Source organism: Delphinapterus leucas, chromosome 10 (assembly GCF_059928025.1).
Source record: "Delphinapterus leucas isolate spDelLeu-1000000601 "Yukka" chromosome 10, BTC_Dleu_Yukka2, whole genome shotgun sequence".
Lineage (NCBI taxonomy): Eukaryota > Metazoa > Chordata > Mammalia > Artiodactyla > Monodontidae > Delphinapterus > Delphinapterus leucas.
This window is the reverse complement of record NC_143138.1, coordinates 59,752,693-59,767,988: the sequence shown is the minus strand read 5'-3', so window position 1 is coordinate 59,767,988 and position 15,296 is coordinate 59,752,693. Positions and strand designations below refer to the sequence as shown.

Genomic DNA, 15,296 nt, shown 5'->3' with positions numbered 1-15,296 from the left:
CATCACCCCAGGCTCAGTTCTCGGGAGGGTCCCCCAGTTCTGCTGAAATGCCCACAAACGAGTGAAGGGAGGAGAAATGCTTTCTTGCAGGTTCCTTCCCTAGGTGATCCTCTCAAGGGGCCGCAGAGAATAGCAGCGAATCGTGTGTGGATTAGAGTTGGGGGGACGGTGTCGGGGGGCAGGGGTGTGTGTGCAGTGGGCTCAGTCACTTCCTAGTGGAATGACTTGGGCTCCTCGTGTAACCTTTGGTTTCCTGGTTTGTAAATGTGTTCCTGCCCTTCACCCTGCTCTCCCTGCTGGTTTGTGAGAGTAAGTGAAATGCAGGAAAAGACACAAGTGGTTTGTATCGTTCAGCAAAATGTTTATTGAGCGTTTACTGGTTACCAGGCAGGGTGCTGGGTAAACAGTGGAGAATGTCAGCCTGCGGGGTGGTCCTGCCACTTCCTGAGGCTCCTGGTGCGGGGGGCCATGCAGCGGACCGTGCCTCGGTCTCACGTCTGTTACGGGCTGCTCTGTGACGTTCAGCCACCTCCTCCGCCTCTCTGAGTGCAGCCCTCTTCTATTAAATGACGTGGTTGAGCCAGTAATTTCTAGTTCTAAAGGTCCCTTTGTAGTTGGTGAAATCACAACTTTTGTGGTATTCTAGAGAATAATTACTAACACTGAGTTCCCCGACGAAGCTTAGGTGAGGCTCTTAACTATGTGACCCTATGATAGAGAAGAATTTTCCAGAAGGACGTCTGGCAGATACCAGTTGCAAAGTATCAGATGTGTCCCTGGCACCAGTATGGCCTGTGTGTGAGTCTCTGAGCCCATGCCCTTTAATCCTAATAACTCAAGAAAAAGGCGTTGTTTCCAAGTCTGTACAGAATGATTTGCAGGCGGCTGAGTAGGTGAGCTGTCTCGTCTTGTGAAGACTTTAAAACATGGCTGTGGGTTTGCAGTCACTGCCAAGGTTAATGCGTAATGACAGGGGCTTACGGACCCTAGCCAGAACTTCTTCAAGCACAGGCTGGGGTCACGTTCTTTGTTTGTCACCTTTAGTGTAGTCTGGAACCTTCTCCCAAGGCCCAGAGTTAGACACCAGGATGGGAAACCCCGGCGTGCAAACCGGAGGCACATGTGTTTAATTTGACCTCAGGTATTTACAGAATTCTCAACTAGCGTCCAACATTTAAAAATCAGGGAATCTTATGTAAAAATACAGATCCCCGCCCTCTCAGAAGAAGTTGGCATATCCAGGTGCTATGGGCCCCCCTCGTTGGAGGCGGGGTGTGCTGGGAGTGGCGGCCACCCCCAGACACAGCCCTTGGTCTGGTGGCTCGGAGACATTTTGGGTAGAAAAAGAGCTTTTCTGCAACCTGATGCCTTTGTTCTACAGATGGAGAGACAAAGCCCCAGATAAACCAAGACGTGACTTGCGGGTGACATGGCGAAGTTGGGGGCAGGGCCAGGGCTGGGAGCGCATTCTCCAAACTCCTGGAGCAGCTCTTGCTGCATCCAGGGCCTCAGGCACTTGCCAGCAGGTGGCAGTCGTGGTGCTGGCTGGCCTGCCTCAGGGTCTGGCTTTCCTCCTTCCTCCTTTCCTGTGCCCTTCTGTTCCTCTCTTACTTTGATTTTGCCAGATTTTCTCTGGCCAAGCTTTTCCCCTTTGTCCAGCACTGCACTCTCTCCCTCCTTTTATCCTCGCCTCTCCCCCTGCTGTTTTTCCTAGGATCTCCGGAGCCTGGGGGAGTGTTCAGGATACTGTCCTCCTCTCCCTTGCAGCTCTCTGTTCTCCTGGGCCCAGCGCCCTCAGCTCCTGTGTACAGGCAGAAGGCCCAGAAACCCCAGTGGAGCTACCCCCCGCCCATCTGGAGGTGGCCACCACTCAGAGCCTATAACTGTGTGGTCCTAGATATGCTGGCTTTTTCCAACAGGCTAGGGACCTGTATTTCTGCATGAGATTCTCTGATTTTTAAACGTTGGACACTAATTTAGAGCTGCAGCCTCTGCTGTAAAGTGTGTGCATCATCTGGGGCGCCTGGCACGTTTCATGAACCTGGCGTGTCACCTTTGCGTCAGTGCAAACGCTTAGATGGAGGGGCCTCCTTCAAGCCCCCTCTGGGGGTTATGGATCTAGCCCAAGTCAGGTGGAGAGTGGACATAGCTGGACCTACAGCCCCAGACCCTCAGGGCCCTCTCCCACCTCCCACAGCCCTCAGTGAAGCCCCCATGCTTGGACAGGAGGACCCGCTTCAAACCTTATGCCTTGGAGAAAGCTAGGAAGGGTTATAGCTCTGAAGAGATGAAAAGAGGTCTTACATTCTGCTCCCAGGGTGGTGCTATAAGAATGCTGGACATTGGATTGGATTTGCGTTTGCTGAGCGGTTGAGGCGACATTCACTTCCCCGTGGGGACTTTCCTCCGTGCTGGATGAAGATACTGAGTGAGACTTGAAAAGACCTGGACACTAGATGGCTCCACCTCCCCCATGCTAAAGGCTGGGTGTTTGTCCGACTAGGCTTGCCACCCCTTGCTGATTCTTCCTCCCTTTTTCCCATCATTCATCCAGCGCTTACGGAGCACTTCCTGTTGCCCAGCGTGATGCTGAGAGCTGGGTTAGATGTTAAGGGGTAATTCAGAGCTCCTCCCCAGGGACTCTCTGTTAGAAAACGCATGTAACATTGTAGTGAAATAATCTCTGTACTAAACACATAGCCAGAGGGGAGAGGTCAAGGGAAGCTTGAAATATGGGGTGAATTTAAGTGATATTTTGCGATGGAGTTTGCTGGCAGGGAAGGGCATTCCAGACAGCTAGAACAGCTGGCGTCCAAACCAAGGTTTGTGCGAAAATGTGTTTGGAGGATGGCAAAAAGTTGGTGTGGCTTCACTGAAGGGACACTTGAGAAGTGGCTTTAATAAGGTAGATGTGTATTTCTTTCTCTCTTAAAAGTCCAAGTGGTAGATGGCCCAGGAGTGCTGCCCCTATCCGCTTGTCCGAGGCACCCAGGTTTGCTCTGGTAACCCCCTAGGTGCTGCCTTTACTTATACAGTTGAAGGCGGCTCCTCCAGCACCACCCCATCTCTGCATTTCGACAGTTGGATAGGGTCTGACTCGGAAGTTCTGTTTACATCCTGTTAACCAGGCATATGGACTGACCTTACTGCAAGGAAAGGTGGAAAATGTAGTTTTTAGCTGTGTGGCCACGTGCCCAGCCACACCTTCGGGGTGACTTTACCGAAAGAAAGAAGCAGAAATTGGATATCGGGAAGCAGTCAGTAGACTCTGTCTTGGGAAAGTGCGGGCTGAATCATGAAGCACTTTATAGGGAGCTGGGAGGTTTTTAAAGCAGGGCAATACTGTGATTTTAAAAGTGTCTTTCACAGGTGGAGCCGGCATCCATGGGGCTGTTGTAATTGGAGAAGGGGAGGACGCTGAGCCTAAGTCCACCCGACTTGCCTGGGTGAGCCTGGCCTCTGATGGTTTGCCAGGCTGGGGGTCGGTGGGTTCCGGGCTGCTGTTGCTGTCGATCTGCCAGAAGCCATGGACCTTTCGGGGCCTGGGTTCACTCAGGAGGTGGATGCCCTTCATTTGAGACTTACCCGAGACTACATGGTATAGCTTGTTAATAGTGTGAGCTGGAGCAGTGGAGAAATGATGACCGTAGAGAGCATTCAAAGGTTCCTTTCCTCCAGGTGAGGCCAGCAGTGCCCTTTCACGCACTGAGCTTGAGTAAGCGCCAGGGGTGGGGGTGGGTTGGCAGACAAGCTACTTCAGTTCTTGTCTCTACTTCCTACGCTCTGGAAGGAAAAATCATCCAGACACCTCCCTGATTTGTCAGTGTGTTTAGTCGGACACCTCTACCATACTTATGAAATCTGTACCTGTTGAGGACGAAAACTTCCCGTTGAGAATAGCCTGGGAATCCCCCAGCATTTCTAGTGCTCTCGCCTGGGAGACGGGCAGCAGATGGCAGAGGGAAGGGCACAGCTTACAGTCAGACGGCTGAGGCTTCTCGTACACAATCTACCACTTATTTAGCCAGGCGACCTTGCCCTACAAGATATTCCACAGCTCCCGTGAATCAGCTTCCTCACCTATCAGTCAGAGCAAATATTAGCTACGTCGCGGGTTGCCGGGAGGGTCAGAGAATGCACTGAAGGCTCCTGGCTTGGTGCTTGGCACGGTGAAAGCATTCCGGGGGACTTCTCAAAGGCTCTCATATTATGTTTACCCAACCTCAGGCCTCAGATGTGTCTTCTCCATGTGGCAGAGGTGGTGTCCCGCTCCACAGGGGGTCCTTGGGGCCCCTAGCCCTGCAGCCAGGGTCAAGGAAAGCTCCCTGGGCAGTCTTTAAAATCGTCTCCTAATTCTCTGGGCCTGCCACACAGCTGAAAACTTGTTGACGTTTACATGGCGGGTCACATTACGGAAAAGTCAAACATTCAGAGTTTTTTAAAAAGGCTTTTTGACACAGCCTCACCTTTGGATACTTGATCTCACTGGTCATCATACGCTTTAAGGAAAACGATACCTCTTGGGCACAAGGACCCACACTGTAAATATGTTGACTTTCAGCCCTGGGAACCTGGAAGGACAGGGGAGTCTCAGCGTTTGAGCAGCTGCCAGTGTGCTCACAAGTAACACGGTGTTCTTAGAAGGGATTTTATTTTTATTTTTCGGAGTCCGTGGCCTTTCCCACCGCCAAATGGCAGTGACACCAGAAGATTCTAGCCTGTCGTGTGGGAGCGTCACGCAGGAATGTGTTGGTACCCTGCCCGTTCTCCTAGGGACAGGCTGGCGTGGGCTTTTGTGGAGCAGATAGACCTATGGTTAGCCAAGAGATGCCATCGTTTGGGTGTCATCCCTCCTTGACCCTGTATCCCCTCAGCCAGATGCTCGTCATTTTATGGTTGTGAGGCCTCACCTCGAGATGAGCTTTGTGGGAACTTACTCCCCACTCGACTGTGAGACGAGGAAATACTTCCTTAGTTAGGAGCTCAGCTGGAGCCTTTTGGAGGGTGTTTTGTCGTTGGTGGGAGATGATAAAGAGATATGAGACATCTTCTGCCTTGAGGTTGGGCTGCTGGCCCTGACCGAGGGGAGGGCATCACTCTGTTCTCCGCAGACCTTTGCAGAGTGTCTGAGCAGCTCCAGCCTGGTGGGGGCTGGCTGAAATGCCAAGTGCGCTGGCTGTGACATTTCCCACATGAGACAGAGAATCCTGAGCGTTCACATGTCCCCCTCCAGTCCCCAGAGCTCCAAGTAAAATTTGAGATGTCTTTACTTTCCACTTATAACTCTTTCCGTAAGCACTTGAAAAGCCATGTGGACTTCCTGAGTCGAAATGTCCTGCAGTGAAGCTTTATATGTTGAATTAAGTAAGAACGGTTAGCGTGGAGTGGTAGGAGGTTTGGGGGGGGGGGCGCGGCTAGCAGGTGCTTTCCCTGGGCTCCTGCCCCAGAAGGGGGGAAGTTGGCCACTGAACGCTCTCTTTACCTGTGATTCCGTAATTTTTTTGGCTGCCGCGCAGCCTTCTTATTAAATACGAAGGAGATGGGGATTTTGGTAAGTCTCTGGTATAGCCCTTCTTCTGGGCAAAGGTGTCCACATTCTTCCTGAGGAAGACGGGTTAATACTGCCTGGTATGCTCAAAACACCATTCTGTCGGGGGAGAGGTGGTATTCAAGCTGTGCCTTGACGGAGGGGCACTTGTTGGTTTAATGGCTGGAAGCCCCATGAGGATACAAGCGTTGCAAAGGCAGGACCATGACTGTTGCATTTTGCATCGTGTCTCCTGTGACTGTGGGACTCAGGATATAGCTGTGGTGATGGATGGATGGATCGGTGGATGGAAGGAAATGCAGGAGGATGAACAGGTGAATGAATGAATTAAACAAAGGCAAAATCTTATCTATGTGGAGACACGGTTTTAACAGTGGCAGGAAGAAGTTTGGCATATTGGTGAAATTATAACTGGTTTGGCTTAATTGTAGAGTCATTGAGAGAATGGCCAGAGAAAGGGTTGGAAAGAAAGACTTAGCCCAGATGGTGAAAGCACAAGAAATTTGGCTTTACATCACAGAAAGTAGGCAGCTAAACAAGCGGGAACTATTTCAGGTAGGTCTGGCGGTAAGCATGCATAACTCCTAGTTTCAAGAGTAGAATTTAAATTGGAAAAGGATCTCTGATGTGGCCTCATCTGGCCTCTCTGTGCTGCGGGTAAGTAGCCAAGACACTGGCTGTAGGCCCCAGGGTTAGGTCACTAGCAGCGGCGGGGCCACCACCAGGTCGGGCTTTCATCTCTCCATCTTGTCCCCTCCAGACGTGTGCAACAGCACTGACCTTCCGGAAGTTGAGATCATCAGCCTGCTGGAGGAGCAGCTGCCCCATTACAAGCTAAGAGCTGACACCATCTACGGTTATGACCACGACGACTGGCTCCATACCCCCCTCATTTCTCCAGATGCCAACATTGACCTCACGACCGAGCAGATTGAGGAGACGCTGAAGTACTTCCGTGAGTGATTCCCCTTTCTTGTGATGCCCTGTCCTCCTTAGCCATGGCCGCACGTGAGCGCTTGTACTGGCCGCTGCATCTTGCAGCCTGCCATCTGTGGAAAGTACTTGAAGAAATGCGGCTGTGGGATTTAGCCCCATAAAAGGCCTTGACTTTGAGTCTTCTGGATAGAAATGTCAGAGTAGTGGGGACAAGTATGAGTTTTCATTTGAACCAGCTTTCTCTTAACCATACTGAAGAACAGAAAATGCTCCCACGTTTGCAGGGCAGAAATGGAGTCACAGATATGGGGAACAAACGTATGGACACCAAGGCGGGAAAGGGGGGTGGGGGGGGCAGTGGTGGGATGAATTGGGAGATTGCGATTTACATATATATACTAATATGTATAAGATAGATAACTAATAAGAACCTGCTGTATAAAAAATAAATAAATAAAATTCCAAAAACTAACTAAATAAAAGTTTACTAACAACAACAACAAAAAAGATGGAAAAAGAAAAAAGAAAATGCTCCCAGGGACTTCCCTAGCCAGGGCCAAAAAAAAAAATGCTCCCATTTCCTTCCATGTAAATCCTTAGAAACTTGTGTTGGGGAGGAGCTTGTCTGCATTTAAAACCCAAGGTATTGGGAATCTCTAGGCTGCTCAGTGTTTATAGGACATAGCCTGACATATCAAGGCTGCTGATTTCTGTGTGAAAGCCCACTGGTTATTCAGGAGAGGCAAAATGTTGCTGCAGCAGCAAACTGGTCCTGCCGTGGGCTGCAGAGCTGACACCTGTTAGGGTGAGCAGTACACTAGGTGGGGCTTCTTTCAGTGTGTTTGTGATGACAAGGATGTGAAACTTGATTTTGCAGATCTGAAAAATATACGATAATTAAAAAGATTCATACCAGTGATATTGCTTTTTTTGTTTTTAGATTGAGGTCTAGTTGATTTACAACATACCAATGATATCTCTGACGTTCACTCAAGATGTAATTTTGATGTAATTTTTCTCTTTAGAAATTCATGGCAGCCCTGTGAGATTGGGAAGACCAGTTCTCTCTTGTTTTGACCCTCCTGACTTAAAATTCAAGTTAATTTGAACCTAGTCTAAATTAGTGATGTCACTTTGAAAGTGACATCATTTACATATCCATGTATCATTGTGTCACCTTTAAAAAAAAAAAAGAGTACAGCAGTCCTGCTTCTATTTCGAGATAACTTGGTTCAAAACCAACTTATTCAAAAAAATAAATAAATAAATAAAGTGGGGAAAAAAAAGAAAAAAAACCCCAGCGTTTTGTGCATCTGTAAAGTTTTCTGTAATTATTTTTGCTAATACAAACCAATCTCCAATATTCTTGAATTTGTGAAATCGTTAATAATAAACAAGTCGAACTTGCAAGTTTCTTCTTTAGCATGTATCTGGGCTATTTTCACATTTTCTCTATTAGATATTAGTAAGGAAGGAATTTTGTTTAAATTGGCCTGTGTTTTTATACTTCATGCAAACCCTACAGTCTGTTTGTGAGCACTGCAGACGGTCAGTTGTGATAGGAGTAAAAATAGAATAGTCTACACCAGGGCAGATATGAAGCACATTAGACTTGAACTAATGGTCAAGTTGACGCTTCAGAACTTCCAGTGTATCTTGTAGCCTAGAGGAGGCTCATTACAAGTCACTTTTGTTTTTTACTCACGGTATCTGTATGCCCAGGGACATGTGGTAGTTTTTGGAAAACCGCCTCCTGGGTGACCTCCCCGGTAGGTTTCGTGTTTGGTTTCTCCAGACTGCTTCACAGTAGAATTCACAGCAGAGTTATTTTTCCAGAAATCCCTGTGTGTTACTTACTCTTCCTTAACAGGCCCTCCTGTGATTCTGCAGGACTCCGCCTGGCCATCTCTGCTGAGGGAGGCTCCCGGCTCCCTCACACACGCACTGATCAATCACTGACATTCACAGTATAATTGGAACACCACCCAAGGATAATACTTCACTGTTGTCAGAGACCTTTCATACGAACTGACTCATCTCATCCCTGGAAAATGACTACAGTTTGGGCCAGGCTGATTTTATTATCAAGGAAGTTGAGGTGTGGAGGGCTCGTAGTATGTATTCCATAGCACTGATCTATAGCTTCTAAAATCCTTTTAACAGTATACTGGAACAGACATTGTGGCCTGTTATTATTTGTTTGTTTGTTTTGCTTCTAGTGATATATTTAAAGGAGAGAGAGAAAAAAGATCCTGGTGGATTTGGCAGTGCATAAGACAAATTATAATAAAATTAGAAAACCAAAATAAACATTGGGCAGAGATTCCAAAAGTTCTTAGAGCATGTTTGCCTTCAAGTCTAACCTTAATTCTGTATTTTCTTCTGTGGTACGTGCGCTTAGAGCAAAGTGGGTATTTGCTAAATATCAATTAAATGAACGATCAAGCTTTAACTCTTAACTTACGTACAGCGCCCTCTAGAGCAGGGCTTTCAAACTGAGGTCCTGGGACCCCCAAAGGGTCTGTAGAGAGAAATTGGAGTTCTGTTAACTTGTAAAGGAAAAAAAATTGCATCCTTAATTTCATAAACTTCTAACTGAAATGCAGCATTTACTTTCATTATGAACATAGAAAAAACAAAGCACAGTGGTATTACCAGGGCCTGTGACTTTGTCACCAGTAGAAGTCACAGATATTTTCATGTCATGCTACAGAAGAAGCAGATACAGAAGAAATAAGGTCTTTACTCATCACTGCTTTGAAATTACATTCATTATTAGATGTGCTGATCTTGTTATTTAATGTGCATTGATAAAGAGGCACGGATATCGCAGACTTCTTTTTGAAGTTTTAATAACTGCATTGACATACAATTGGTTTCCTATGTAGTCCTTTGTATTTTATTTTACGTCTCTAAATCTTCCTTCTGAGGAGGGGTCTGTGAGCCTTGCCAGACTGGCCCAGGGGTCGGTGGAAGCAGAGGTTAGGAGCGCTGCTCTGTACCTGGATTTCATCTGTTTGTTTACACTTGTAACCCAGGACACGCCATGGTTCACACCACTGTGACTCACCAGCATATTAAATCAGTTGTGAGGTGTGTGGGAAGACAACGTAAACCTTCCTTTCATTTTAGATTTATTTTCTGCATCAATCAGGGCAGTGGTTCTCTTTGGGAATCAGGGTAAGTGGTTCCCCAGGGGGTTCTGATACGCTCCCTCAGGTGAGAACCATTGGACAAGAGGGTCACCTACACCATTGCTACACAGATCAGAGCGGACACCTTGGGTGGGATAAAACTCATCTCCCTTTCCTACATGTCATCCCCCAGAGGAGAGAAACGATGCTTTGCCTTTTAAATCTGGCCCTCACCTGGCTTGTTAAGAAGAGGCAAGAAAGCTTTGGGTTTCCACCTTTACCAGGTGGTAGAATGACCTTTCCAGACAAATTTCAACAGTCAAGTGGATTTTCACTCCTGTTGAGTCTGAGAAACACAGAAAATGAAAATGACCCACACAGCAAATGTACCCATAAATATGGAGCATTTAGGATTCGATGGTGCAACAGGAAGAAAGGATAGTCTTACTGTGTGCCAGGCACTGTTTTATTTTATTTAGTTATTTTTGGCTGTGTTGGGTCTTCGTTGCTGCACGCGGGCTTTTTCTAGTTGCGGCGCGCGGGCTTCTCGTTGTGGTGTCTTCTCTTGTTGCGGAGCACGGGCTGTCGGCGCGCGGGCTTCAGTAGTTGTGGTGTGTGGGCTCAGTAGTTGTGGGTTGCAGGCTCTAGAGCGCAGGCTCGGTAGTTGTGGCGCACGGGCTTAGTTGCTCCACGGCATGTGGGATCTTCCCGGCCCAGGGCTCGAACACCTGTCCCCTGCATCGGCAGGCGGACTCTCAACCACTGCGTCACCAAGGAAGCCCCCAGGCACTGTTTTTAATGCTTTACAAGTATCTCATTTAATTCTCACAGTGACCTCTGAATAAAATAGTCTTGCTCTCCCTATTCTACAGATGAGAATACTGAGGCTCAGGGAAGTTAAGGAGCTTTTGCCCCAAATCACACAGCTGGTAAGGTGGGGTGCTGAGTTTCAAACCTAGGTTGTCTGGTCTCACTTTATGTCTTAATTAGCCATTCTCTCAGAGAAGCTAAATAAGAAAAAATTCTAGTTTAGGAATAAAACACATTTAGTAAATGTAAAGAAAGCAAACCCTCAGCTTTAGAATATGTCAGTAGCTTATTTATTTATAAAAATGTGTCCGACATATTCAGAATTCATTTTCTTTCACTCAAGGTCACGGTCCCAAGTGAAACTTAGCCTGATGTAGCTTAATTTCAAGATGAGGTTTCCTTCTTCCCTGTGATTTTTGCCCCTGTGTCCTGTGGTCTATAGGTTATGCTTCCCTGAACTCAAGTGGAGATGACTCTGTGTGCTGTAGATTTTTCTAGTCTCATAACATTTAGTGGACACCAGCCATGAGGGTTGCCGTGTTGGTATGTAGGTAGTTACGCCTCCTTCTGATTCCTTTTCTAAGAGCAGTGCTTTTTGTTAACTTTTTGGTTAAGGAGCATTGGACGAGAGAAGAAATCTCTCTCTGTATCAAGTGCAAATGATCTGCTGACAACTTCACCTCTGAGTTTATCTGGAACAATCCTTTTCCTAGGAAGAGAAGGTTATGAAGCAAATAAGAGTTTCAAGATATCATCTCACTGTTTGCTTTTGCTGTAAAGTATTATTAATGAATCAATCAACAGGTATTTATTGAGTGCCTGTTATGTACCTGTAATCTTTCATGAGCTTGACTTGTTTGAGTTTCAGCTGAGGTTTTCTGGCTAAGGAAGCAAAGACATCTGATTATTGATTTTCTTTCATTACCTAACCAGGGACTTTGCACCAGGTTGGGCCAACACAAGATGCCCTTGAGGCCTTCCGTTGGCATCCTGTACTGAGTTGTCTACCTTGCTTGTGTGGGAGGAGTGAATGGCGTCTGGGAACCTGCATGTTAAACCAGCTCCCCGTCCCATTTTAATTTTGTAACATTTAATTTAAACAACGGCAAAAAAATCAAAGGCCGTTGATCTAGTCCAACCATTATGGTACAGCCCATGCCCACTTCATGTCTGAATAGGCCAGAGTCCTCAGCCCAGTGCCTTGTATTAAACAGGTGCTTAATAAGTGCTTCTTAAATAAGAGAAAATGGAAAAGCATCTTCTTCAAATTAAAAAACAAGTTTTTTCTCCTTTCTTATCTTTTTTTGTAAAAACAAAGCAAAATTAAAAACAACGTACAGAATAGAAAGACGATTTTGTTTGTTGCCCCCTTCCAAAGATTGCCTTCATCTAACTAAAATCGTAAGTGAAACAAAAATAAAGGCACCACGATATGCACGGAGCCTGTGCAAATTAAAGGGATAAATAACACACAATGCTGACCTTCTAAAGGGAGGGGTCAAAAGTTATATGAGATGGTGACCTAAGAGAAAACACTGTGTGCGTGTGTGTGTGTGCGTGTGTGTTTGCGGGAGGGGTGCCATGTGGAGCGCTGACAAACATTGTGGTAGGTGGGGTTGAAAGAAGGAAGGAAAGATAAAAGATGGGAGTCAGGGGAGGTTGTACAGGGCATGGAGAAGGGATCTAATAGCCAGAGAAAACATTTCATTATCATCAGCTAACAAAAATAATACTAAAACGTACACATTAATATATTTATAAATAGTTACCGTGAGTTTCTTTCATGTAAACGCCCACGTACTGGTTGTGTCCTTTCTGCTGCTCTCAAGACCTCAGGCAATTTTGTTTCCAGGTGAGGACCTGAGTGAGCCCTGGAATTGTATCTTCTCCCCTCTCTTGCTCGCTCCTCCTGTGAGCGGGCTCTTCCTTGGGCCCATTTTCATTGCTTTTAGCTACACAGAGGTCTGCAGGGTCAAAGGTGGAAGCAGAGAAGCTCTGGCTGCACCATCACTCCCCACATGTCAGCGACACGCGGTCAAGGCGCCGCCTCCCCGCCATTCCCCTCCAGGCGTGGGCCTGGGCGCCAGGCGTCCGGGAGAATTGAAGGAGCTTATCTCTGAAGGTCCAAAGCAGCCACATCCATGCAGGGTACTGACCGGGACCAGGACCCCTGGGCACAGTGTCTGGTGAGCAGAGCAGCCAGCTACTTATCCCAGTGAGCAGATGACCCTGTGACCCTTAGGCCTACTTTGTCACCTGCCACCTGCCAGCTTTCACTCTTTCTCATCATTCTAGATTCCAGTGCTGATTTATCTTTGCTTTTTCTTTTAAGAACAAAAATGCTTGGCAAGCAATTCTGTACAGATTGACCGTTTTCCTTTTCATGTGAATCCAGCATGTCTAAGACAAAGTTGGAACGGACTCAGGTGGGAAATTGACATGACAGCTCAGCTTGTAGCCCATCCGTCCCTCCTGGGTGATGGGCTCAGGCCGTAGTGGTTCTGAGGTACGGTTTGTGTTCTGAGCTTCTGGTTTGCGTTTTGAACCCTGTGACGTCTGCTACATGACCTGCCGGTCCCAGGCGTGAGATGCCCTGTGCAGCCCTCCCAGGTTGCAGGAAGCAAACTTGGAACCATGCAACATATCCGAACTCTGTTTCTTCTCTGTATGCTTCTCAGATGTATGAGTGATTTTAATGAGGACTGCATCCAGGCTGGGGTGCACTTGAGTCTGTAGGTCTCTGTTGGGTGTCGTCTCCTGCCTTTGTTCTGTCCCCACCTTCTCCCTGGAGGTGGGATGGGTGCCTGCTTTTCCTGTGCTTGAAATGAGGTGGAGATGGTTTGGGAGGGGGTAGTTGACAGCAAGCTGTTCGCTAGCAGTCTGCCTTCTGCCACAGGAGCTCAGTGGCTGGTAGTGGCAGTGTTTTAAAAAATTAAGATCAGAAACTCATCTTAATTTGCAGTTATATGCAAACTCATAACTGCATCAGTAGTAATTTAATCCAAAATTGTTAGCATTTAGTCATTTTTAAAATGTATTGAATAACTTAAAAATTCTTATATGTACATATATATACATATGAGTCTATTAAACTGTGTATGTGAATAGCTATGTGTTCACACAACTAATAATTAGAAACTCAGAAATTTTATTAAATTCTTTCACACATTTAACTTTGATTACAGGTTAATTTAATTAGAGTCTTCTTAACTTTGCAGACCAAATCTATTAGAGTCTCTTAAATGCTTACAAAAGACAATATATAACTAACTTTGCAGCCCAGGATCTGATCCTCCTCCTACCTGGGGGTAGTTGTGGCCACAACATGAGGTTTTTCTGTTCTTCTACCTACCTCCTCATTCCATATGCGGCTGGCTTATTCATAGCCACTCTACTTAGAGAAATGTTCATACAGTGCTTTATAAAAGATATTAGTGCCAGAAAGAGAACAGTCATACACACCCGCCCTCCCCTACTTCTTAAGATGGATTAAAAATGTCTCTCTATTATTTTCCCCTTTCCCTAAGGCAATATATCAGTTGCCTTGTTCACTTGGTTGCCCTTTTTTTATTTTCATATTCATTGATGTTCGTGGCCTTTACAGACTCAACCCCTTTCCTTTAACTGTTATTAGCTATCTTTTCTTTTTGGTGTTCGAATGATCACAAACTGGCTGGTGATGTCCTTTTAAGCAGGTGCCTATTCCTTATCACTTCTACCCCAGACCTTTTGGAGTGGTCTTTTGCTTTTCTGCAACATGCTACTGCAGGCCTGTCTTGAATTTTCCTGCCCAAAGACGTGGAATCAGCAACTCTCCAAGGAGCCCTGTTAAGATTTAACCCAAATCTGGGCACCAGAATGTTGATGTGCTGGGGCTGGGTGGAATAGTGTCCTAGTTGGGCCGCTTTCTTGACAGAGCTGACAATACAGGCCTACCTCGTTTTATTGTGCTTTGCAGATAACTGCATTTTTTACAGATTGAAGGTTTTTTTAACGAACAAATCTGTCAGCACCATTTTTCCAACAGCATTTGCTCACTTTGTGTGTCTGTGTCACATTTTGATAAATCTCTCAATATTTCAAAAGTTTAAATTATTATTATATTTGTTATGGGGATGTGATGAGTGATCTTTTTTTTTTTTCTTGCGGTATGCGGGCCTCTCACCGTTGTGGCCTCTCCCGTTGTGGGCTCACGGGCCCAGCCGCTCCGCGGCATGTAGGATCCTCCCGGACCGGGCACGAACCCGTGTCCCCTGCATCGGTAGGCGGACTCTCAACCACTGCGCCACCAGGGAAGCCCGTGATGAGTGATGTTACAGTTGCCAAAAGATTACCACTTGCTGAAGGCTCAGATGATGGTTAGCATTTTTTTTAGCAATAAGTTATTTTTAAATTAAGGTATGTACATATTTTTAAGACATAATGCTATTGCACACTTAATAGACAACAATATAATACAAACATAACTTTTGCATGCACTTTGAAGCCAAAAATTTCATGTGACTTGCTTTATTGCGATATTTGGTTTATGAAAGTGGTGGTCTGGAACCAAAAATGCAGGATCTCTGAGGTATACCTATAGAATTTTTTTTAACATCACAAAAGACATATTGGTAATTTTAACTTAACTCTTACTCTCCTGATCATTTTTAATATCGTTCTTAAAAATATCTTTTCAATTTGTTTTCTCTGTGCGATGCCAACTTGAGTTATCTCCTTTAATTCTACCCCTTCTTTTTTTTTTCTTTCAAATTTTATTTGTAAATACTCCTTGAATGTTTTCTCAATTATTTTTTTTCTTTTAAAGAGACAGCCTTTATTTTAAGGATTTTTACATTGAAGACTTAAAAAGTGGTAGGTTTTTAGAA

At 45.9% G+C, this 15,296-nt stretch overlaps 1 protein-coding gene across 26 annotated transcripts in view; it reads left to right on the top strand.

The window, feature by feature from the left end:
• Window positions 1-15,296, top strand: part of TRAK1 (trafficking kinesin protein 1) — a 164,058-nt gene that overhangs the window by 80,020 nt on the left and 68,742 nt on the right. For 21 of the 26 annotated variants that reach the window (XM_089919126.1, XM_089919122.1, XM_089919125.1 and 18 more), the window contains one exon: window positions 6,309-6,503. Coding sequence is in view for 5 of the 26 variants with exons in the window: in XM_089919131.1 (XP_089775257.1) it covers window positions 6,309-6,503 (195 nt within the window). In the remaining 21 variants the exon portion in view is untranslated. Of the gene's footprint in view, window positions 1-6,308; window positions 6,504-8,442; window positions 14,787-15,296 lie in introns of those variants that run through there. The other 5 variants (XM_022563679.3, XM_022563678.3, XM_089919112.1 and 2 more) reach the window with 2 other exon arrangements.